This window comes from Melospiza georgiana, chromosome 21 (assembly GCF_028018845.1).
Source record: "Melospiza georgiana isolate bMelGeo1 chromosome 21, bMelGeo1.pri, whole genome shotgun sequence".
Lineage (NCBI taxonomy): Eukaryota > Metazoa > Chordata > Aves > Passeriformes > Passerellidae > Melospiza > Melospiza georgiana.
The window spans coordinates 2,449,932-2,475,308 of NC_080450.1; the positions used below are offsets into that span (position 1 = coordinate 2,449,932).

At 44.6% G+C, this 25,377-nt stretch overlaps 1 protein-coding gene across 1 annotated transcript; it reads left to right on the forward strand.

The window, feature by feature from the left end:
- Positions 1–705: 705 nt before the first annotated feature.
- LOC131092117 (ATP-binding cassette sub-family A member 9-like) lies at positions 706–25,330 on the forward strand. Its single transcript, XM_058038644.1, has 32 exons — positions 706–807; positions 1,213–1,429; positions 2,171–2,329; positions 2,584–2,684; positions 2,906–3,132; positions 4,022–4,160; positions 4,525–4,710; positions 5,655–5,802; positions 6,265–6,436; positions 6,966–7,024; positions 7,423–7,533; positions 8,389–8,564; positions 8,850–8,969; positions 9,955–10,093; positions 11,013–11,103; positions 11,403–11,542; positions 12,109–12,228; positions 13,509–13,704; positions 15,121–15,287; positions 16,056–16,183; positions 16,559–16,696; positions 17,176–17,289; positions 17,636–17,806; positions 18,154–18,264; positions 18,881–19,015; positions 20,162–20,227; positions 21,016–21,107; positions 21,597–21,717; positions 22,034–22,151; positions 22,635–22,726; positions 23,873–24,048; positions 25,216–25,330. The coding sequence occupies exons 1-32, from the start codon at positions 706–708 to the stop codon at positions 25,328–25,330; spliced, it is 4,347 nt and encodes a 1,448-aa protein (XP_057894627.1).
- The last annotated feature ends 47 nt before the right edge of the window (positions 25,331–25,377 follow it).

Sequence of the window (25,377 nt, forward strand, 5' to 3'; positions counted from 1 at the left end):
TAATCCTTGTTTTGCTTGGACCATGTCATTTTGAGGATTCTGCCCTGTCTGTTGGAGTAACACCTCAGTGCATGCTTGTGGCCACTCGGTTTTATCTCATTTCTCATTAATTACCTGCCAGTGACATCTCTCCCACGCACTTCCAAGAATTTGCTCTCTATTAGCTCCGAGGTCCCTTCAGCAGATGCTGTTTTACACAAGAGCTCAGCTCACACCACAGCCAGGAGTTGCTCAACACTTCTTGGTGCTGAGCCTAAAGCACATTAAAATTGCAAGCAAAAGGATTTTAGGGATTTTTAATTGACTATATTGTTGTTGTTTCTTGGATATGGAGCCCACCCAAGATTATTAGGTCATGTAATGTGATAGTCCCTTTATATTTCATCAATAAATGATGAACTCCTCCCAGACTCCCCATGCTGAAGCATGGAAGCCTGAAATTCTGATTTCTATCAGCGTTTGCTGCTGAGCTGTGAGGGTTGGAGTGTGTTGAAGGTGATGAGGTCTCTTGGACCCTGTGCTGCGGGGGTGGTTGTGCTCAGCACACAACATCTGAGTTTCTTCAGCTCATTCTTGCTGTAAAAAGGGAGAAAAAGCTTCACTGCACATCTGCAAGGACTGTGCAAATAAAACCAGTTGCTGCTGGTTTGGCTTTTGTTGTATTTGAAAGCAATTTTCAAAAATAATTTGTCTCTAGGTTCAAAGATGAAGACAGTCCAGAGGAATATAAGTGTATTCCAGCAAACTAAAATTCTCTTGTGGAAAAATGTCCTGATCAAGTGGAGGATGAAGACGCAGAGCTTTCAGGTAAGAAAAAATTAAAAATAAAACCAAAATAGTAGCTAAATACTGAGAGTGGCCAATCCCTGCATGTCCCTAGACACCAACTTCTTTGGGTAAAATTAGAACCTAAAGTGCTTTTGAGAAGCCTGACTGGTAATGAACACTTGGAGACTTGAATTATTTTTTTTTTAATGGTGATATTTATGTCTGATTTGTGACAAATGAGGGCCCAGATGGGTTCTTGGAACAGGTGATGGGCACAATGCAGAGAATCTCTCCATCCCCACCTGAGAAATGGGTGTGAGCAAGTCCCTCTTATTTACATTTTAATCCCGCAACGACTGAATTCCTCCCGCTCCCATTTTAATCCCACAAAGAACCCGCTTCTATCCTGCCATGACGTTCTCCTCCCCGCTCTCCCTGGCGCAGGAGTGGATCCTGTCCCTGCTCTTCCTGCCCCTGGTGTTCATCGTGTCCGGGTTTGTGTTCATGACGCAAAGCCGGCACCCCGAGGTGCCCGCCGAGCACCTGGGCTACCTGGACGACCCTGCCTTCAACGCCACCGGGGCCACCGTCACCTTCACCCCCGTCACTGCCACCACCAGGCACATCATGAGCAAAGTGGCCTCCAGCTCTGTCATGACGGGTGGGTTTTGCTTTTTAAACATCGGGTTTTGTCGTTGTTGGAGCTGTTGCGCGTGCGCTGTGTTGTGGCGGTTCTTCAGCGTCTTTGGTCAGCAGGTGGTTTAAAATTCATCCTAAATCCTCCATTTTCACAAATATTTCTTCTCTAGGATCTAAACTACCTGTGAGGCCAGTGTGCCTTTCTGAAGTGGAAAGCTCTTCCTTACCTAATATTCCGTAATACTTTTAAAACACATTAAAAACCATTCTTTTGAGGTGCATTTCTTCTCAACAGGTAAAGTCTGAAGTATTTAGAGCTGCCTCCATATCCAGTGAGTGTGGATACCATGGGACAGAGAGAGAGAAACGGCAAACAGCAGCTTGTGAGAAGTTTTAGGGAGCTGGAAAGATGTGATAACTCGTTGACTATAAACAATTTGCACGTGGTGGTTTTCTACTTTATTTTTCTGTTCCTCTAAAGGACAGTGCGTGAGAAAGAGGTTTATGTTGGTTAGCCAATAGAATAGAACCTATCGTACCACTCTGTAAAAACCGCGCGGTTCTTTTGAATAAAGCCTTTTTTGCCTTTTCTACAATCCTGCCTCTCACCTGTTCCTGCCCCGACCCTGGCATAAGAGTGACAAGTGAGAACTGGAAAAGGAGGAGTTGCAGTGCTGAGAAAGCAGAACATTCCCTCAACGCCTCTGGACACAATTCCAGACTCACAAAATCTCACGGCAGTATTTTTTCTGGCACTCCACAGGTGTAAAACTAGTGGAAGTGGATGATGAGAGAGCCATGGAGAAAGCCTGGATTTCAAACAGGGAAACTATAGGAGTTGTATTTAAGGACAACTTCTCCTACCACCTCAGGTTTCCTACCACCCATGTGATTATTCCTAATGAAGTCATTGGAGACGTAGGTAATACAAAATGAGAATTTCAGGGTGTGGAATGAGAATGCCTGGTGTGGACAGGGTGGGAATAATCCACATTTGTTAAGTGATGGAATGAACTGTGGTTTGGGGTTTTTTTGGTTTGAATTTGGGTGGTTTGGGTTTTTTTTCTTGTTACTGTCCATTTGAAGATCTTCCCATAGTGCCAGTGTGTTCTTGTCATTACATTTAATAATGAAAATTAATCACTTTTCATCAGTGTGATGCCCTTTGCCTTGCAGACGCCTGCTATAACTTCTCCTTGAAGAGCTGTGAGAGCCCAAGGTACTGGTACAAAGGCTTCCTGTCCCTGCAGTCCAGCATTGATGCTGCCATTATAGAGGTAAATCCAATTTAGGAACTGACGGAGACATCCTTTTATTTTAAATATAATATAGGAAAGGCAAACTCTGCTGCAGGAATAGCAAGGGATGGCTTTGTCAGAAAATAAAGCTGCTTTTAAAACTTAATCCAGGGAGGATGAAGCAGAATATTCCTTGTATAAATGCATCCCACTGCAGGAAATAAGCAAAACACTGATCTGTTGACCTTGCATTCCTTTAGATGGTGACAAATCATTCTGTTTGGGAAGAAATGGAATCCATTGCTGGTGCCAGAATGAAGTCCCAGAGCATCATGTTCTCCATCAGCCTGGAGTATGGCTACTTCATGGTCATTATCGTGATGTGCTTCTTGCCCTTCATGTATTTCTTATCAAGGAATGTCACACGAGAAAAGAAGCAGCTCAAAGAACTGATGAAGACCATGGGCCTGCAGGACATTTCATTTTGGTGAGCTCTTTTTTAACTGGAACACATTTGCCAAAAATCAGCCTGTTCCTGGGCACTTGTGGTGTTCTCTGAGTCCCCAGGATGAAGGAGGAATTGAGAATCTGACTCCATGTTCTTAGAAGGCTAATTTATTATTTTATGTACTTGTATTATATTAAAGAAATATATACTAAAACTATGCTAAAGAATAGAGAAAGGAATAGAAAACTATACTAAAAAATACAGACAGAAGGTTACAAAGAATGATAATGAAAACTCGTGACTCTCTCCAGAGTCCCGACACAGCCTGACCGCGATTGGTCACTAAATAAAAACAATTCACATGAATCCGATGAAACAATCACCTGTTGGATAAACAATCTCCAAGCACATTCCAAAGCAGCAAACACAGGAGAAGCAAAGAGTTAATATTATTTTCCTTTTCTCTGAGGCTTCTTGCCTTCTCAGGAGAAGAAATCCTGGTGAAGGGATTTTTTCAGAAAATATGACAGTGACAGGCACTTGAGAAGCCAGTCAATGAGTTTAACAGGTTTATAACTTTACTCCAGCACTCTGTGAGAGTGATTCCTGGTAGAGACAAGGAAACACCATTGTGCAAATACTTCAATCAGTCAAGGGAAAAACATACTTGCATTGATTGAAAATTTACGTCAAATGTTAATTGATGCAACTGATCAGTGCATTTGTTCAGTTTCTCATCCAGAGGTTGGGCATGGCAATGGTGTCCTCTGCTGTCTGGGGCATTTCCTCCTAAGCTGGATCACCTGAGGACGTGAAAAAGAAATGATTCCCACAGGAAATAATATTTCAATTTAAACACTTCTGACTGATAAGCTGTGAGCAGAGGCGTTGATGACCCCCAGGGCTGATGGCACCTTTCCCTCCCCAGGCTGTCCTGGAGTTTGCTGTACTCCCTCTACGTGCTGATCTTCTCCTGCCTGCTGACGGCCCTGGTGCTGCGCCACCGCTTCTTCGCCAGCAGCTTCCCTGCAGTCTTACTCCTCTTCTTCCTCTATGGCCTGGCGTGTGTAAGTCCGGCTTTAAAGCCAGATTTCCTCCCCACGTGATTTATTACCCTGTTGATGAGCCTGAGCATTGCTCCAGAGCCTTTTGCACAAGGCTCAGGAGCTTTGTGGGCCACGCTGGCTGGAACACCTGAGTGGTTTTCTAGGCCAGCAGAAGAGATTTGGTTTGCAGCCTGAAGGGCTGACAGGCTCTTGTTTGGCTATAAAAGGCACAGTTTGAGACTCAGATCAACCCACTAAGAAGGGCTTTAGTGGGTTTTATTACACAGACTCAGCTCAGCAGAGCTCTGGTGCCCGGCAGGTGGAAGTGCTGCTGTTTGGAATATTTATTTCTTTCAGTGCTTGAAGGAAAGCCCTGTCCTTACAGGTCCACCTGGTTTTCATGCTCTGCTCCCTCTTAAGGACCTCCAAGCTTGCCAGCTCCACAGGCTTCCTCATCATCTTCATCTTCGGGTTCCTGAGCCTGGCAGTGCTGATAGAAGAAGTCCCCAATCCCCTGAAGTGGTTCCTTGGTCTCATGTGTCCTTTTGCTTTCAACATCGGCATTGTCAAGGTAGGGGGGCACCACCCCTGCAGCTGAACCTTCCTTCCTTCCTTCCCCTGCTGGTGGAGAAAGGTGCAGGAATTCCTGCCCTTAGCTCAAAAATCCAGCTGGAAACCACCCAGGCATTTCTCCCTTCCTCTGCACATCCCCCAGGTGAGCTGAGCTGTGCTGGCCAGCACCGAGGGGCTCCAACACCCCCATCCCATTCCCCTGCGTCAAAAACAGCTGAATGCAGAGACAAGCAGGGCCCTTGGTGCAAAACATCTGCTGTGGTGCACGTCTGCAGCTTCCACATGGCCCCATCCTGCACACAGCAGCCCCATTATCCTCGGGAACATCAGGGACAGCATCCTTGGCTGCCCAGCCCTTCCCCTGCTCCTTCCTGGCAGCAGGGACGGTGCAAATGCAGCTCTGGATGGATTCCTGCTGCTGCTGCTGCCCTTCCTCCATCCCCACCCTGCAGAAATCCATTTCCCACTTCTCCATTAGTCAGAGCTGCACAGCTCTTGCTAGCTCTGGTAATCTAATATTTGATTTCTTGAGATATATTTTTTAAAAATCTGCCTGGGAGAGGAGATTTCTGCAGCAGCAGAAAAAGGGACTGACTTCGTTAATTTGCCATATAGTTAAATCAATCATTATGTAAATTATAACATTTTTGTCGTGACTCTATCACATCAAGAGTGCCCATATCAGGTTTTTTTTTAATTGATCTCCTCTAAAACTCTGATATTTTCTTCTGTTTCTGCATTGTTATGAAAAATTCTGGATAAAAGCATGAAGACCTCTGCGTGGAGTTAATTCATTCCACCTCCCCTTTAGAGAGAAAATAAAAACAGTTGGTCAATACTGCAGATGATTTCTGGGTCAAGAAACAGAGTTGCATCCATAGTTTGGTAGCATCTGCATATTTTTCCAGCCTGAAATTTATTCTTCTTCCTCTTTTATTTCAGATTTTTGATTTAGAGAAATATGGAATAGGTTTCTCCTTTTCCAACCTTATGGAGGAAGCATACTTTTTATTTTCAACCTACATACTGCTGGTGTTTGACTCAGTCTTGTACATGCTGCTGGCTCTGTATTTCGACAAAATTCTGCCAGGTGGGAATGATTTATCTTTATTTACATGGATTGCATGGGCTATACCAAGGAAATGATGGGCTGCTCCTTTCTTGAACTCAACCAAAATAAGGTTTGGGCTAAAAGAAATTTATGGTGTCATGGAGTGATTTTTCTGTTTCTGGCACATGCCAGATTCAGAGAATCAATAACAACAAAATATTTAACATTTTAAATGTAATACTTTTTCTTTCTAATTATGAGATCATAGTGTAATAATGTGTAGGACAATACTTCAATTCATTACAAAACCACTGAATTCATGACGTAACTCCCTTGAGCCACCCTTCTTGTCTCCTCTACTTCTGCTCCAAACCTGGCAGGGGGTTGACTGGAAAAAAGCACCAATTTTGTGCTATTTGAAACTCCTTAAAGTTTAGCCTAGCATGGTGTCCTGGCTGTGCCTTTGGCTGATGTCAGGCCATCTTTCTGCTTTCCTGGCAGGCAAATATGGGATCCCAGCCCCTCCTTTGTTCTTCCTGAAGGCCTCGTACTGGATGAGGAGCAGGAGAGGCTCCAGCAGGGACGTGCCCAGAGCCACAGCAAACCCTGAGGAGCTCCTGGGGGACGATGTGGAGCCTGTGCCCCCCGAATTCCTGGGCAAAGAGGCCATCAGGTTCAGAGAGAAGGGCTTGCTTGTGTCTGCTTTAGTGCTCCCCACTCCTTCCATCAGCTTGGGTTGGACTTTTCGAGGCTGTTTCCATGTTCGTGGGGCTCTTGCAAAACATTTTGTTTCACAGAGAAAAATTAGAGATAAAAAGATAATTCAGACTGGTCTCTAAAGGTGAAATTTAGGTAAATTTATGTTAAAAAATAACTGGGGTTTTTTTTGTTGTTGTGGACTTTCAATGTTCTTTAGGGACAAAAGGGAGAATAAAGAGGGTAACCCATTGTGAAAGTGTTGCAATGGGCTTGGCCCTGTCTTTGCCAGTCTTGGTGCCCCATTTTTGGTGCCAGACTGGGATGTTCACACCTGGGCACAGAGCCTGGCAAACCTCTAAATCTCAGCTTTGTTTCCCAGCACTTCTTATTTTCTTCATGCCATTTCTGTCATTGTAACCTAAGGTCCATAAAAATGTAAAAGGGGAGCATGGAAAAGCATTTACAGAAATCCCCAAATAACAACCTCTTTACCTTCCTTTTAGGCTCCACAATATTAAAAAAGTCTATAAGAAGAAGGACAAGAAGACAGAAGCTTTAAGAGGTATGAAAGCTGTGGGATTGATCCCTGCTATAGACAAGGAGACACCTATGAGCAAACAGTCAATGAAAAAAAGTTTGCATTGCTTGAAAATTTATGTCAAGTATTAATTGATTACTGATCACTATTTTGTTCAGTTTTTTACTAATTTGCTGGTTTTAATAAGACTAAAGAGAAGAAATATTTTAATTTTTAAAAATTGTTTTATTTCTGCCTTTTCTGATAAATACAGACCAACTCCTTATGCCTTTAAATGTTTGCAGAGCTTTGCCCCCCTCAGTGTCTTTTGGCTAATTATTATCACTTAGTTCTTGAACTTTTTTACTTCTGTACCTTTGACAGTGAGGGAGGGCAACACAAACCTCATTTCTCCCAAGACTTGATAGTTATTTTTGTTCTAGGTCTGTCTTTAAACATTTATGAGGGTCAGATCACTGCCTTGCTGGGCCACAGTGGGGCTGGAAAGACAACGCTGCTGAACGTGCTCAGTGGGCTCAGCTTGCCTTCAGAAGGTAGGACAAGGCTGGGATGGGGTGGTCTTGATCCAAAAGCTCTAAAGATCAATTCATTCCCCCTCATCCCACTGTCTTGGTTTGAACAGCCAGGTGTCTCCTAAGGAAGGCAGGAGCCTCCCTTGAAATGGAAAATGTAAATCCCCTCCTTCCAAATTGTTATAAATTTGAAATTAAGGATCTCTCGGGCAAAGATGTGGGAGTAGGAATAACAGTTCTCTATTAGGAAAAACAAATTAAAATTAAAAGAAAATATAAAAATACAAATGCAGTATTACAAAACAACACTGACAGAGTCAGACCATGCCTCGGCCCCTGTGTGTCAGGGTGGTGTCCCAGCCCCATGCCACCGGGCCTCAGCCCTCCTGCAGTGCCAGCTGTGGCTCTGCTGCAGCAGGGATCCTGCACAAGGGGGGAGTTTTCCTCTGCAGCTCCAGGGCTGCTGCAGATGGACCTGGGCTCCCTCTGGCCATGCAGGGCAGCAGAAAGCTGCTCCTCTGGCAATGCAGGGGGCAGAGGCTGCTGGGGTGTCCCAAAGCTCAGATTGTACCCAGGTAGGAATGCTTGGCTCCTCCCCTGGGCGGGGCATCTCCCCATGGGATGCTGGGATTGGATCAGCCATGCAGGGACACTCACTGGCCATGGACAGAAGATAATTAATAATTAATGGCCCATGAGCAGAAGAGATCTTCTGGAGGGAGGATTGGTTGGGAAGAGCTAAAGAAAAAACTGCCCAATGAACAGCAGAGAACTGCCCCACCTCTAACAGATGTCAATAGAATATTGCCAGAATATTGCTACCCCCAGCCACATTTTGCCTTTCCAACCCAGGACACCATTTATCCCCATGAACAGGCTCTGCCACCATATACAACTACAAACTCTCTGAAATGGGAGACCGGGAGGAGATCAGGGGGATGGTTGGGATTTGCCCGCAGTTCAACACGCAGTTTGAGGTCCTGACGGTGAAAGAAAACCTGAAGACCTTTGCAGAAATCAAGGGCATCAAGTCCAAAGAGGTGGAGCAAGAGGTGAGTGTGTTCCCCACCACTCCACAGAGACTCCTTTTGCACTGGGAAGGTCAAAGATTCCACCTGGATCTTCTGAAAATTGAAGCTCCAAGCCCATCCAGCCTGGCCTTGGATGCTTCCAGGGATCCAGGGGCAGCCACAGCTTCTCTGGGCACCCTGTGCCAGGGCCTCCCCACCCTCACAGGGAATAATTTCCTTCTGATGGCTAATTTAAATCTAAATCTCCCCTAATAAAGGATGGAAGGACAATGGCTGCTGAGAATGGACATCCTTGTGCTGTTCTAGGTGCAAAAAATTCTGGAACTGCTGGATATCAGCAACATTCAAGACACTCCGGCTGAAAAACTGAGTGGTGGACAGAAAAGGAAGTTATCCATTGGAATAGCCATGCTTGGAAACCCCCAGGTAAAGCAGCAGACATGGATCTGTGATGTAGGAAATACTCAGGTCCAGCATAATTAAAACCTTGGGCATGAATCTGGCTCTAGGATTTCTGACTTCTTTAAAGTGCCTATAATAAGAATGAATACATTTCATAATTTCTTTTGTTTTTTAAATTCATAACCCACCTTGCCAGCCAAGTTTTGAAGCAGACAGAGTTCCCTGAGCTCTCACAGCCCCCTTGTCTGAAAGATGCCCAGAGTCTCTTGCCTTCAGAACCCCAAACTCTGTCGGGGTACCTGTGGCCAATTCCCCGACTTCTGGGACTCAGGTTTGGCCCTCTCTGGGGCTCCCCTTTCGTGGGAGACCCTCCTGGAGCAGTCTTGTGTCAGGAAAGAGAGATGCATTGGATCTTTTCGGTCTTCAGGTTCTTGTTTATTGTTATGTTATCTAGAGTTTTGCACGCTGTCCACACCAGGCTCGACGCGCTAGAAAAGCACCTCAAAAATCGCCAACAACCTCTTGGTACAAGGTCTTTTAATGCTAAACTATCCAATTAAGAACTGACACCTAGATTATTTCCCTTTTAACCCAATAACTGATCCCCAAAAACCTGCAATGGGGACTTTTCCACCCAATTACAAAATGCCACCCAAACCCATGAAGAAGGAGGAAGAAGAAGCATGAAGAAGAAACCCAGGATGACACCCTGTGCCCTCCATCTTGCTCCCATCTACTACATACTAAAAATCCTAAAATCTAAATTTCTCACCTAAGTGATACACCTACACTGCTCTCTATAATCTATTCCACACTTTTGTGGGTTCCCGTCTATCTTGAAGTCCAGGAAACTTTCTCCATGGATGAGGGTCAAATTCAGAGCTTCCCTGGGGGTCAGGCACCCCAGGGCAGACACAGAAATATTCCCAGTGCCCTTGGTTTCCGCAAAACCCCAAAGCCACTCCACCACTCCGGCAACGGGGAATGTCTGATCCCGTCCTCCCTGCAGGTTTTGTTCCTGGACGAGCCCACGGCAGGGCTGGATCCCCTCTCCAGGCACCGCGTGTGGAGCCTCCTGCGGGAGCAGCGGGCGGGGAGGGTGATCCTGTTCAGCACCCACTGCATGGACGAGGCTGACATCCTGGCAGGTGAGCTCTGCTGGGGCACCCCTGGGGCATAACTGAGGGAACACCAGCAGCGCCAAGACAGGGGACAGGAGAGAGGGGGCACTCTCCCATACCCTGGGGGTACAGGAGGCAGCCAGGCTGATCCCCGTCAGCCTGGATTTAGGATGATCCCTGCAAAGGAGAGGGATTGCACAGGTAGAGGGAGGGGACACGATCTGAGGCAAACCATTTGGGGAAAATAAGGGGATACGAAGACAAAACCATTATAAAGCATAAAAACACTCTACAACAGATAACCCAGGGGTATTGAAGGCAGCCAGGCTGATCCCCATCCCCAGGGGTATGGAGGACAGCCAGGCTGATCTCCTGCAGCAGAGGAGACACTCGAACAACGGCAGAAGATGAAGGGGTCAACTCTTAGCAGGGGTTAATCCAAGGTTTAATTTCAGGAGCTCTGGGGAGCCTTTACAAACCCCAAGGGGCTTGCTGGCGAGAGCCCTGGGAGAGGTGCCAAGGTTACATTTAAAGGGAGGTGGAAACTGAAGGTAGATAACATTTACTGGCCAATAAGGAAACTTAAGGGATGGAGACTGGGGGAATGGACATTTAGGACAGCATATGGGGTAACACTTGGGGGGCTGACCCCTAGCTTCTGGCTAATCACTCATCGTCCTAGACCAAAAGTTCTGGATGGAGGGGATGGGATGCTGAGTGGCTGACAGAGAGCCAGGGCGGGGATTTGGGGATGATTACACGGGTAGAGGGAGGGGATACAATCTGGGGAAAATTTCCCCCATTTGGGGAAAATAAGGGGATACAAAGACAAAACCATTATAAAGCATAAAAACACACTACTACAGATAACCCAGCAGCGCAAAGCCCCAAAAGATGGCAGCAGCTGCTCTGCACTAGAAATTCCTTTGGCTTTTCCTTTCTCCAGACCGCAAGGCTTTTATCTCGCACGGGAGGCTGAAGTGTGTTGGCTCTTCTCTGTTCCTGAAGAAGAATTGGGGCATTTGCTATCATTTAAGGTATCTCCTTAAGCCCCAACAATACCTGGCAACATGCAAATACAAGGGGACACCAGAATTCATGAAACCTTAGAGCAGATGTCATCAAAACAAATTGCCTGCATTAAAATCCAGCTCCATTAACTGAAACAGCAGTAAGATTTAGGGTTAGGGTTAATTAATCCAGAGCAGGGAATGAATGAAGAATTCTGTACTTTCCGTTTTATGCATCCATAAAATGGTGGATGTTGTTTGTCTGGGTGGGTTTGGGTTGTTTTTATTCCAAACCTAAGTGTCTGTGGTTTTTTTCCACACAACAGGATCCATGTCAGTGAGTCTTGTGACCTGGAGAATCTGACATCTCTGGTGAAAGGGTACATCCCCAATGCCACGTTCTCAGGACACAGCCAGTATGAACTGAGATATAAACTGCCTTTAGAAAACATTAATAAATTCCCAGGTAATGTATATGAAAATAATTGAGGATTGTTCATACAGAGAAAAAAAAAAAGACACATGTGTGAAAGGAGAAATGCAAAGGGAGATTTTTTTACAGGAGTCACATCAGGACTTCAAAACCATCGCAGTTTGGGTTTTCCCCACAGTTTTATCATACATTTAAGGTCAAACTGTGCAACAAATGCTTTTCTACTGTTTGCAGTGACAAACCCTGCAGGCTAAACTGGGCCACGTGTGTTACTAAGAGTTCAGTTCTCTTTCTGTTAAATGAAAAGACAGAGATCAGAGAAAACCCCACACAACCTGTGGTGGTCCATGCCCATTTCTCACCCACTGTGCCCATCACTTAAGCCTGGCCATCCCACAGAGGGTGAAAACAGTTTGAAATTTTGTTGCTAAGCAGAAGAACACCTTCCATGAGGATGGCTCTGGCAGTTTTGTTTTCCTCCACACCTTTGTGTCCTGGCAGTTCTCTGTCACTGGAGATGCTCCAGTCAGGTTGGCTCAGCTGAGCCAGAGTGGTCTGGATATCTGTGCTAACACCTTTATTTTATCTCTGCCCTCCAGATCTGTTCAGAGGCCTCGACAGCTGCTCTGAGCAGGGAATTATCAACTATGGAGTCAGCATGACGACCCTGGAGGACGTGTTCCTGAGGCTGGAGGGAGAAGCCATGGACAATCAAAAAGGTACAATTTACAACCCACAGCCAAAGATCAGCTCCTCTGCAGAAACCTCCAAAGGTGCCTCTTAAACTTTCATGAATCCCAACCTAGAAGCTGGTCTTATGTAGCTGCAGCTCTCTTCATAGAGAACAGGCAGGCACAACTTCCCAAGGATATTTCCTGGGAATGGCAGCGAGTAACCTCAGAGAAAGAGAAAACAATTCTTATCTTTATTCTCTGTTCCTGTTGTCTTTGCACATGTGGATTGTGTTAGGAAGATTGTTTACCTGAGGGATTTGTCAACTGGATTCTGCTGAGGATTGTTTTGTTTCCTTGGCCAATCACTCAAAGCTGTGTCCTGGCTGTCTCAGACAGTCACGGGTTTTTCTTTAGTGTTCTTTGTAGTATAGTATCTCTTTATTACAGTATAGTATTGTCTTGGTTTCAAAAGGCAGGTGTCTGCTAAGGAAGACAGGAGCCTCCCCTGAAATGGAAAACGTAAACCCCCTCCCTCCAAATTGCTATAAATTTTAATTTAAGGGCTCTCAGGCAAAAAAATATAGGAACAGGAATAACAGTTCTTTAATAGGGAAGAAAATAAAAAGATAAAATGAACAATGCAGTAAAACAAAACAACACTGACAGGGTCAGAACCCAACCTGACACCCTGTGGGTCAGGGTGTTGGAGCAGTCCCATTGGAATTGTGGCTCAGCCCTCCTGCAGTGTCAGGGGTGGCTCTGCTGGAGCAGGGATCCTGGAGAAGGGTGGAGTCATCCTCTGAAGATCCAGGGTAAGAAGAGGCAGCTGCTGTTCCTCTGGGAAATCCAGTGGAGAAGCTGTGCTGGTGTTCCAGAATCTCCAGATTATATCCGGGTAGGAATGCTTGGCTGGTGTTCCAGAATCTCCAGATTACATCCAGGTAGGAATGCTTGGCTGGTGTTCCAGAATCTTCAGATTATATCCGGGTAGGAATGCTTGGCTCCTCCCTCTGGGCTCACATCTCCAAATGGGATGCTGTAGTTCTTATCAGCCATGCAGAGACATTCAATAGATGTTATCAGCAGATGTCTCCCCAGAGGGAGGAGTGGGTGTGGAAAACTGCCCACTGAATAGAAAACAACTGCCATACATTGGCAAATAGAATACAAATTGCTTGACAATCCAGGACAATAGTTTAATAAAGCAATTGTTCATTCTGAATCATTCATTCTGAATCAATGGAGTCAGGTGCCAATCCCCACATCGGGGGCACCCTGCATTCTGTAATCTTGGACATAAATGTGCATGTGGAAACTCTCTGCAGATGAGCACGTCCCTGGGGAGGAGTGGGGAGAAGCAGCCCCAGGATGTCCTGAGGAGGCCGGGCCAGGCTCCCTGCTGCTCTCGGACACTGGGATGGCATCAGTGGAGGGCCTGGCCCTCTGGAGGCAGCAGGTCTCTGCCATGGCACGGGCGCACTTCTTGAAGCTCAAGAGCTCGGTGAAGAACCTGCGGTCCATGTAAGTCCCGAGGGGGTTCTGCAGGACAGCAGGACTCCTGGACAATTAACCAATGTGATTGAGCAGAAGCCACTTTATTGTTTACATTATGCTCTGTTTATACATTCTAACCCTACTGCACGCTAATCACACATTTCTTGATTGGTGCCTCTATCTTGTCCTCATGCTCTGCACTTTTCAGGATGTGTGGTTGGTTACAGTCCAGTGCTTCACTGACTTTCACTTTTTTCACAGCCTTTATCTAGTTCTTGCGGTCTCGGCATTTTGTTTCTCAGCCTCTTCTTTCTTAATTTAGCACAATTTACGTCCCAGTAACCTTGATGAATTCCAGAGGGCTCTGACAAGAACAACCGAGAGTGGTTTGGCTGGAGCACACTGCAGCCCAAGCTGTTCAAATCCATTGCTACAGGGTTATCTCCTGGAGGTCTGGAATTGGACAAGGTCACGCCAGGGGGGACAACTTCCACACCCCTGTTTCCATGAGTTTGGATTAATTGGTATGAGGTCTTGGCTAGGAAGGATCTCGGTCATCTGCACTGAGAGGAGGGGAAAGTTTTTTGCTTTCCAGTGCCAGTAACACAAAATCTCCCTTTTGTGCATTTTCATTTCTATGTTGAATAATTTATGCAAGAGAAACCCATTTTCTCTCGAAATAAAAGAATCATTTAGAAATACTTATATGTCAAATGGAGGAAGTTTTAAAATAAGTTAGTGGGTACAGAGAGTGCTTTCAGGCTTCCTCTGTTTTTTCTTTTTTTTTTTTTTTTAATTCTCTCATGTTGCGATTGTTTGAACTCATTTGGCCCTGCTGGTGTTCAAGCTGGAGTTCCTGGTAGGGTACAAGGAACTAAAGGAAGATGCTGATTTATGAGAAACTTGTATCTAAAAGAAGTCTGAAAGGCATTTCATGGCCCTAAAATGTTGATTTTAGGGCCTCAGCAGTCTGAATCTGAGGTTCTCTCCCTGCTACATTTTGAATCATTTGGTGGATGATCAAGGTTTGAGACTTCTGGAAATAAAATTTTCTCTGGTGACAAGGCCTGAGGGAATGGCTGGAGCTGTGTCAGGGGAGGGTTAGGTTGGATTTTGGGAAAGGTTCTTCCCCCAAGGGCACTGCCCAGGCTCCCCAGGGAATGGTCACGGCCCCGAGGCTGCCAGAGCTCCAGGAGAGTTTGGACACCACTCCCAGGGGTGCGCAGGGTGGGATTTTTGGAATGTCCAGGCCATGAGCTCGATCATTGTGGGTCCCTTCCAAGTCAGAATATTCCATGATTCTATGAAAATTGGCAAAAGTTTTCAACAGAGCTTTGGGTAATCTGAATATCATCCACCACTTCCAGCACACAAATGCATTCTGGAGGCATTTCTGCTGAATATCTCTTTTCAGACTGTTTATTCATCCCTTTCTTCACGCAGTTTGCTGCTCTATGTGGTTTTTCTGCTTCCTCTGGTGGTGCAGCTGTGTGTGCTGGGAGGCTGGCAGAGTGTGAGTGCCTGGCAGCTCTCTCCTGCCCGGTACTTCCTGCCCCTGGGGAGGAAATCCCACCTGGAGACCACCACCCTCCTGCTCTACAACCACACAGGTGAGGGGAGAGGCTTCTCCTCATCCTCCCCTGCTCTGGGTTCTTGCTGCTCCAAAGGAAAGCTCAGGACAGAGCAGATGGTGTGGATGAGGAGGATGCAAGGAGGGGATGAAGGCTTTAACAAGGGAGGAGGGATTGTCTTTAGAGGGTTGTGGGGGAAACCTATTGTGGCTTCAGCAGCTGGTGAGACCCTGATGGGAGATGTACAAAATGGAGATAAGGTTTTCTCCCTGCCACAAATCCAGGTCTCTATCCAAGCAATTTCAGAGTGTGGGGTCCTCAAAGCAGGCACCACACTGCAGGCTCACTCATGCTGAGTCAAGTTAATGGGCTGCTTCCAGAGTTTCACCTTCAACATTCCCATGAGTGCATGATATTTCATATTATTCAGCCAGAGAATGACACTGGTATCTTCATCAGACAGGTCCAAAAGTGCAAAAAATTCATTTTGTAGCACTTCAGGAGAGGCTATGCAAAATTTCAGTCTGAAATCCATTAACTTCCCAAAAACTAACGTGCAATGATCCAGCACACATGTGCTGGCTGATCCCCGCGGTTATTAGATTTCTTCTGGTTTTGTTTGGTGGTAATGGATTTAAAATAAAAAATAAATAAATTTAAAAATAAATTTAAAAATAAATTTAAAAATAAAAATAAAAATAAAAATAAAAATAAAAATAAAAATAAAAATAAAAATAAAAATAAAATCGCCAAAGACTCTTTTGTTTTCCAGTGTTATAATTCCTCTGTTTTTGGTCCTCACATCAGGCACAGACATTGATGACTTAGTCCATCTGCTCCAGAGCCAGGATATTACAGTGGAAATAGCAAAGGAGGAAAATATCACAGAGGAGCTAGAACACAACGGCGCTCTACGATTGTTCCGCGAAGGTCAGGTGAGGATTTTTCCCCTCTCCCTCCAGTCTCCTCACAACAATTGAATAATTAAGCAAGGTACCTCCATCAGCTCTCCCTCTGGGATGGCCCTGTTGACTATTTACAAAAATTTACTACTTACAAAAATTAGGAAATGTTTTGATCAGTAAAGTCCACGCTAGAGGAGCCTTTATCTCCCTGACCCTCCACCTCAAAATATAAATTTTTAGCACAGCAATACAGAATTCCAATACCTAGTAATATTTTTTTTTTAGCAAACAAGGCATAAGCAAAGCTGTTCCAGGGCTGGATTTTCCTGGTGTGCTCCTTTTCTACTGCTTCCCTGCAGATGAGAAAAGCCAGGAGTTCTCACCTTGTTTTCCTGCTCTTTGAAGAGCTACAGGTTCACCGTGCTGTGCCACTTGGAGGCTGTCAACTGCTTCCCAGTGCTGGTGAACGTCATCAGCAACGCCCTGCTGAGGTCCCTCAACTCCACCAGGCACATCCAGGTCTGGAGCCACCCCTTCTTCTCTGTAAGTGAAGCCAGAAACTGTCAGAAAACCATTTAAAGTCTCACTAATTAATCAGATTTTATCCCATGTAAATCCACCTTCCTTCACGGTGCCTCTGGAACCACCATGTTTGCCTTCAGGAAAATCAGATTTTTCCCGTGTGGGTCTCAAGGGCTGCTGGGTGGAGAGGGTGGCTGGGAGGGTTTCTCCAGGCGGTTCTTTATTCTCTCCAGCACGCTGTTCAAGCTTTGGCCTGTCAGCTGGTGGAAGAGAGAGCTCCCCACAAGTCTGGGATGGAGGAGTGTGTCCTGCACCACCCATCTGTCCTCACCAGCAAGCACTTTGCATGGCTCTGCTTTGGGAAAACCTTCCCAAATTGGGTTTCAAATCCCTCTTTTTGTTCATACTGCCCTGTATGTAGTCCATGAGAAATGCAGTAAAATGAATGGTAAAATGAATTGTAGGCATTTTCCACGGATGCTTTGTTCTTCCCTTTTCAGATGAACAATCCAAAATACTGGGATTCTGTTATGTCCGTGTACTTCGTTTATACGCTGCTGTTATTCCCTGGTTTTCCTCCTCACTTTGCCATGGGCTACGCGCAGGATTACAAGGTAAATTCCTTGGGATGGGGCAGGTTTGGGGTGGGCAGAAGGGATCACAACTGCACTGCCAGAAGGATGTTTGAGTGCAGAACCATGGAATCATTTACGTTGGAAAACACCTCTGAGGTAATTAACTGAGCCCAGCCCTGTGATTGGCAGCTTGGGGTGTTTTGACCCATGAGAAGTTTTGCAGCCAGCACCAAATATTGAAAGACAAAAGGGGGTTGAATTTTACCCCAGAATCACAACAGTGACAGATTTTATTCCCTGTTCATTTCCTGGGGCCATTCTCATGGGTGCAGTTGGCCAACCATGCATGGGCAATAAACTACCCTCTAAAATTGTGCCTTCCCAGGTGGGAGCTCGTGCCCAGCTGAGGATCTCGGGGCTCTTTCCCTCGGCCTACTGGTGTGGCCAGGCACTGGTGGACATCCCACTCTGCTGCATCCTGCTCTTCTCCATGTTTGTGCTCCCGTTTGCCGTGAGCAACAAGATTTCTGGCAGTGCCAGCATCACCTTTGTGCTGGTACATCCCATTCTGGTCCTTGGTGCTTTACTTGGAAGGGATTGAGGGAAAATGTTTTGTATGGGGGCAGCTGAGACACTCTGGGTGTAGATGGTGCTAGAACACTCTTGGTCCTCTTACTGACCTTCTTGTTTCACCTCCTATCCTTTGGGTTTCTCCAGCTGGAAATAAAAGGCAATCAATCTTGCCTTAATGTATTCTTTACACCTCAGAGTAAAACTGTGGTAATTTCTAAAAGCCCTGATCTTACTCTGTGATCATTTCCACTGCTCCCTGTTGCTATAGATGGGTTTCTGGTGGTTTACCTCACTCCATTTTCTCCAACAAAAGCCTTTTTTTCCCTTTAGGTCACGGGGATGTTGGGTCATGGAATTTCCCTCGTTCTCTTAATCTATCTGATCTCCTTCAACTTTCGCAAAGGATGGAGCTCTGATCTTTGGTCATTCATCCTGATAATGGTGAGCACATGGCTGGATAATGCACTGCAGGGATTGCAGACATGCTGAGATCTTGAGGATGAGCTAGATGTCAAAACACCAAGCAGAGATGTGGAGCAAAAACCTGGGTATGATTCATAGCAGCCAATTCTGTATTAAATTTGTGTCACCATGTTCTGCTGCCACAATCCTGCTGTTACATGGGGGAATACCTGGATCCAACCTGAGCTGGTGCAGGAATGGAGACAAAAAATGGATTTATCACTCTGCTTGACACCCCACATCCAAGGGATGTAAAGATTTGGGACAGGACCCACCAGGCTAGCCTGACCTGGAAGGAGGGGGATTATTGCCATGGATTGGGATGGGAATGAACAGGATGGGATCCCATGTTTGACTTGTCTGCCTGGAGCAGCCCTGTCCCTGGGAAGAAGTCTCCCCAGCTGGCCCAAAGCAGCAGCCAGCCCTCAGACTGAGACAGCTGAGAATCTCCTGAGCCCTCTCTGTGTCTCATCTTCCCCAATTTTTTATCCGTTTCTATAAATTCAACAGGGAGTAGCAGAGCTAGACCCACACAGTTTTAAGGAGCAGTTTAACCCTTCCCATCAGCTGAGTCGCCCTCTTGTTTTATTTTCAGGTGTGGTTTATTTCTGTTATCATCAGCAACATCATCGACACCCTGGGCCACCCCGTCTTCCTCTACGTTCTGTCCCTCTTGGTTCCTGTGTACCCCCTGATGGGTTTTGCCCTCGATTTTGGGAGTGACTCCGACGTGAGTGGTGCTTTTGGGCAAGGAGAGGCCTGAAACACAGTCCTGGGTCCTCATGACCAAAGTCTGGGGGTAACTGCCCCAAAGTCTGGCAGTAACTGCACAAAAATCTTGGGGTAACTGCACCAAAGTCCGGCAGTAACTGCACCCAAACCTGGGGGTAACTGCAGCAAAATCTGATGGTAAATGCCCCAAAGTCTGGTGGTAACTGCCCCAAAGTCTGGGGATAACTGCCCCAAACTCTGACAGTAATTGCACCAAAATCTGAGGATAACTGCACCAAAATCTGGGGGCAACTGCCCCAAAATCTGGGAGTAACCACACACTGCAGGCTGGGAAGGCTGATCCTGGGTGGGATTTTCCAGAGCGCGTAGTTAGACGACTCTTTCAGCTCAGATCTCATTTTCCAGCTGCTCATTAGGGCTGGGGGTGACTCCTTGTGCAGCTGTGACTGTGGATTAGGTAAAAACTCTTAATTCCTTCCATGCAGAGTCATAGAATGGAATCATGGAATGGTTTGGATTGGAAGGGACCTTAGAGCTCATCTCCTTCCACTCCGTGCCATGTCAGGGGACACCTTCCATTAGACCAGGTTGCTCCAAGCCACATCTAAGCTGGCCTTGGACAATGCCAAGGATGGAGCAAGCGCAAAGTCAATCAGCTTGGCTTGACCAATCCTAAGAGAAAATCTGAAGCCACGGATCTGTCTTTGCATGGAAAAAAACCCCGAGTTAAAATTTAGAATACTCACAAGGGGCTTTACTCCATGTCAGTTGACGGGGGTGGTGGAAAGTCAGCTGAGAATTTAACAAAACCCCCAGCTATGTGCAACACTGCTGATAAATGATAAATTACTGAGGGGTGAAGTCTCCTCTGTCCTGTCCCACTCACCTCCTCTCCACTGGGACCCAAAGCAGAAATGTTTTCCTGGGACAGAACATCTGGAAGGAGAATCTGCTCTATGTACGGAGAGCTGTGACATGTTCTGGTGTAGGACCAGGGTTCCCAAAGCCAAACATCTGTATCTCTTCATCTGGGGGAAGTCAGGAGTTTAGCAGATTTTCAAAGCATTTCTGAATGTTACTGCATTAAACAGAATGATACTAAAGAATTACACTTCTTCACTGAGTATTTTTTTTATTCTTACAGATGCTGGGGGACTCTGAGCCATTTAGTTGGGCTTCAGGCAGTCATGTACTGATTGCTATCTTTGCAGTAAGAAAACATTTAACATTGCTTTTATTTAGGAATGTGGGTCTCCTAATGTCACATTCACATTCTCTGGAAAAATCCCTTTGCCCAGGATTTTTCTCCTGGGAAGCTGAGAAGCCTCAGAGAAAAAGGAAAACAATTCTTATCTCATTTGCTTCTCCTGTGTTGTGCTCATGTGGAATGTGTTTGGAGATTGTTTCATTGGGTTCTGCTGTGAGTTGTTTTCACTCTTTGGCCAATCAGGGCCAAGCTGTGTCAGGGCTCTGGAGAGAGTCACAAGTTTTCATTATTATCTTTTTAGCATTCTGAAATTATCCTTTCTGTATTCTTTAGTTTAGTATAGTTTAGTATAGCATTCTTTAATATAATATAGTATCATAAAATAACAGATTAGCCTTCTGAGAACATGGAGCCAGATTCATCATTCCTTCCTGCCATGAGGAAATACAATATCCTAAAGCCCCTCCTCAGTTATGAGGAAGCAGGAGGAGGTTCTGGGTAGGTCTGGATGACATTTTACCCGCTGTGCTAGAATAATTTCACACCTTTGAACTGGGGAACACAAAATGAAATAAGCCCAGATCACCTCATGCTGTCCTGTTATTTTATGAATTGGGGTTTTTCTGCCCTTAGTGCTTTCTGCAGCGTTGATTACCCAGAGTTTCAGTGTTAATGGGCCATTTTCACATATTCTGTTTTCCCCACATATTTTATAGCACTGCCACCATCTCAGCGCCAGCTGTGGTGGGAGGAAAGGCAAGGCTGTTAATGTGGCAACCTCTGTTTTTCAGCCTTACATCCATTCTGTGCTGTTCATTCTTCTTCTTCGCTTTTTGGAGTTAAAATATGGAAAAGCAGTGCTGAGAAGGGACCCCATATTTAGGTTTGTATAAACACACATGCATGTATGAGATCTGAACTCCCAGCCCACTGCTCCTTCTTGAAAACATTGCGTTTGTGTCCCTATTTTTAAATATATTTTTTTAATACTGGTGATCTTTTGATGACTTCAATAGCCCCTTAAATACTGCAGTGATGTGATAATATAAAACAGCATAATATATAATATATAAAAAATAATATAAAAATAATATAAAACAGTATTTTAAGTTATGTAGTGACTCCACAGGATGTTGCCTGTGCTGTGGGATGTACCATCTTGTTTTTTTGGTAAAAACCAAAGATTATAAATGTCATCATTATCATCACCATCCCCAACAATAACAATAATGATGATGATTTTAATAGTAATCATTATAATATTGTATAAATTCAATCCCAGGGAAATTCCCCTCTTTGGTTTATCCAAAACGCACTGGTGGAGAACAGAGGTAAAGAACAAAATCCTAAGCTGAACCTGGTGGCTTTTCAGGATTTCTCCAAGAAAAGAAAGCAGCCAGCAGCACCCCAAGGAGCTCGAGGAGGAAGATGAAGATGTCAGAGCTGAAAGGGAAGCAGTGAGGAATGCTCTGGTGGCTCCCAGTCAGGAGGAGGTACCCCTGAGTGTTGTCCTTCTTGTTTTGTTTGATTTTCTACCAGGTAAAACACAAACCTGTGCAGGGCAGGGCTCTGGCTGTGTTGTTCTCACTGGGAAAATCAAAATTCCAAAAGGGTGGGTTCCCTCAGGAGAAGAAAGCTCTTTAAAGGAACTTGGATAATAAAATGTCCTGTTGTACCTCATATTTGTGGTAAACTATAAAACAAAGATCTTCAGAAGGTTTTCTGCCTTTTTTAAAGGAAAAAAATCACTGAAGGATTGATGCTAGCCAAGATAATAAATTAATCTTGTTCCTTCCTCCTCACTTTCAGAAATCAGTCATTATAGTCAGCAATCTGTGCAAGGAATATAAAATAAAGCAAACTGGCTCACTTTTTAAGAAGAAGAAGAAAACAGCCACCAAAAACCTTTCTTTCTGTGTTAAAAAAGGTGAGAACTGGGACTGTCCTGCCAGACCTGTGTTGGACCCAGAGTTAATTCTCAGTTACCTGAGCAAGGACAGAAAGGTCAAATCTATTTGTCCTGTTGTTAAAGCACCTTCCGTCTGGGTTTGGTGTGTTAATGGTGCATCCTGTTAATGGCCTTTGACTGTCCATTATCTAAAATAAAGATAAAATAAAGATGTTGGGGAGAGGGGACCACTTTAGCAGTGGCTCCTGGGAGAAATTCACAGCATCAATTTTAAGTTGAAATCTTATGGGCTCTCTGAGTGTGTATTTTATACAATAAAAACATTCATTTTATATGATCTTTGATATTAGCATGCTTCCTTTTCTATTTTTTCTTTTGTGGGACTGTATATATTGATATATTTCTTGTATGTTTATGATACATTTATGATTATTCTTATATATTTATGATATATTTCTTGAATGGGGAATAGCCCTTAGAAATTCTGTGCATCGGTTGCAGGAGAAGTGTTAGGACTTCTGGGACCCAATGGAGCTGGGAAAAGCACAACTATCAAAATGATCACTGGAGAGACAGCCCTGACTGCTGGGCAGGTAGGATTCACAAGGGATGGGCCCATGGCAAAAATCCAAACCTTGCACCTGGGCTAAGCTGTCATTTTTATCAAGGCTGCAATTTTTGTCAGAGCGTTATTGGTGATCAGGGTTTTAATTGAGTCCATCATGCTATTAAATTAAATAATGTATCAATAAGATGATGGTGAGCTACTGCTAATTTTGATAAGCTGCTGCATCTGCCCTAACTGCTATATTTATATTTATATTTATATTTATATTTATATTTATATTTATATTTATATTTATATTTATATTTATATTTATATTTATATTTATATTTATATTTATATTTGGTATGAAATCACTCCTTCCCTCTGGGTTTCCTCACCAAAACCCCATAATCTCCCCTAAACCACCCCTTGGGTGGGAAAAGTAGTAAAGGTAAGAAGACTTTCAGAAAGCTGTGGCAGCAGAGAGCAGAGAACTCAGAGCTGGCTGCAGCTGCAGAGTCTGACAGTAGAAAAGTTACAATAGTACAGCAAGCAAGGCTATGAAACAATGGTTTGAGTTTTAGGCTTGGCTAAGATAGAACTTAAGACTGCAGAAAAATAAAATATGCCTAGCATGTGAATTGGGGTTTTTAGAGTATAAAGGTAGAAGGTTTTAAGGTTTATAGTAGAAGGTTTTAAGCTGAGTATTGGAATATTGTGTGCTGTTAATAGAGAGCAGACAAGCCAGCATTGTGTGAAGCAGGTGTACTTTAATGTTGTTTTAGTGTACTTTAATGTGCTTTTTTCCTAGAACAACTGTCTGTAAGCTTTAGCAATGTGCTGTTGGCCAGAAAGTTTTTAAAATGCTCTGTAACAAAGAAATCCTTGGCTGCTGCTGTCTGTACGTGAGCTGTTGCCATCTTCCAATTGCCAGTGACTGCCTAGAACAACTGCCTGCAAGCTTTAGCAAATGCTGTTGTCCAGAAAGCTTTTAAAATGCTCTGTAACAGAGAAATCTTTGTCTGTTGCTGGCTGCACGCGAGCTGTTGCGCTCTCCCAATTGTCCCAACCACGCACTGAGGCTGAACAAAAGCTCAAGGAGCAGATCCCAGCAGTCCCACCCTGCTGCTGAAAATCCCCAGCACAGCCCCTGTGCTGTGCCAGAGGACAGTGCCCAGCCTGGGTTGTGCAGGTGCTGCTGATGAGGAGGGCAGATGGAGGAGGCTCCCTGGAGCAGGCTCCTGCGTTCCTGGGGTGCTGCCCCCAGGAGAAGCCCCTCTGGCTGGAGCTCACCCCGCTGCAGCACCTGAGGATCTACGCGGCCGTCAAGGGGCTGCGCCAGGAGGACGCGGCTGCTGCTGTGCGCAGGTACACGTGTGAAAAACATCGCTCGTTTTCAAAACGGTAAAAGTTTAATAATAAAGTAATAAAATGGTTATAAAAAGTATATATAAAAGTAATAAAATTGTTATAAAAATAATATTATAATTAGAGTAATAATAATTTGGGTTAGGACAATATGAGACAATAGAACAGAGTTACTGGGTACCTTTTATGGGCAAAATAAGCCCGAAATAGTACACATGTTAACAGAGGATTAACCCTTAAATACAACAGCCTGTTGCATATTCATACACCTCATACATGATGCATAAATTCCACTCAAACACAGGATTCTGTCTGGTCAGTGTCAGCTTCTTCCTCTGAACCCTGACAGCATCTTCATGGCCGAATGACGTGGGAAGAAATTCGTTTCTTCTGATAAGAGAGAAATAAATTATTTTTCTCTAAAAGGTTTAGGTGTCCTGTGGCTGCTATCTGGTGCAAGTCCCTCATTCCTTTCTTAAAAAAATATCTCACATACATAGTTTCTATTTTAACATTATGTTGTAACCTAAACTATATTTAACACACTACTACAGCATAACTTTCTAACATAACACATATAATATTCATTTTAATATTTGCAAAAAGGCAATCATGAAATACGCATTTTTCACACATGGAGGGTTGGGATGGTCCAAGTTCCACCCCTCAGTCATGAGGAGGGGACCAGAGAGTCAAAATTCACAGAGGAAACCTGGAAAGAAATCAGGAAACTCAGCTGCAAAAGTGCTTTTGTGCTGTGATTTAGTGAGAGGGTTTAGAAAAACTCCAATTTTCCTGAGTATGTTGGGTGGGGATAAATTTATCACTAATGCTCTCTTAAGAATGTTATCTTTAGGCAGCTTTTCTGAAATCTCTGAGGTTAGAGTTTGGCACCACAAGAAAGGGTGCTGAGCTGACACTGGCAAGGGGAATGGGTTTGAAATGCTGTTGACACTGGTGATGGGTTTAGAAAAGAGCTTGTGGCTTCTTCAGTGCACTCTGCTTCAAATAGTCACTGCATTTTAGTAACGCAATAAATGTTTAATGAAAACAAGCAGGAGTCGAGAGCAAGGGGAGAAAAGCTCCTTTTTCTTGTCATTTTGGGGACACTTGATGAGAGTATTGATTTGGAGTTATAAAAATGTTCTTTTTTCATTTCCCCCGCAGAATTGTGAACGCTCTGCAGCTTCAAGACTACTTAAACAAAAAAGTCAGAAAATTGCCTCCTGGGATAAGCAGAAAGGTGTGTTTTGGCTCACTGCAATGCTCAAACACTAATTAAAACTCCCCTTTCTGAGTGGAGGGACCAACCTGTGCCCTGAGCTACCT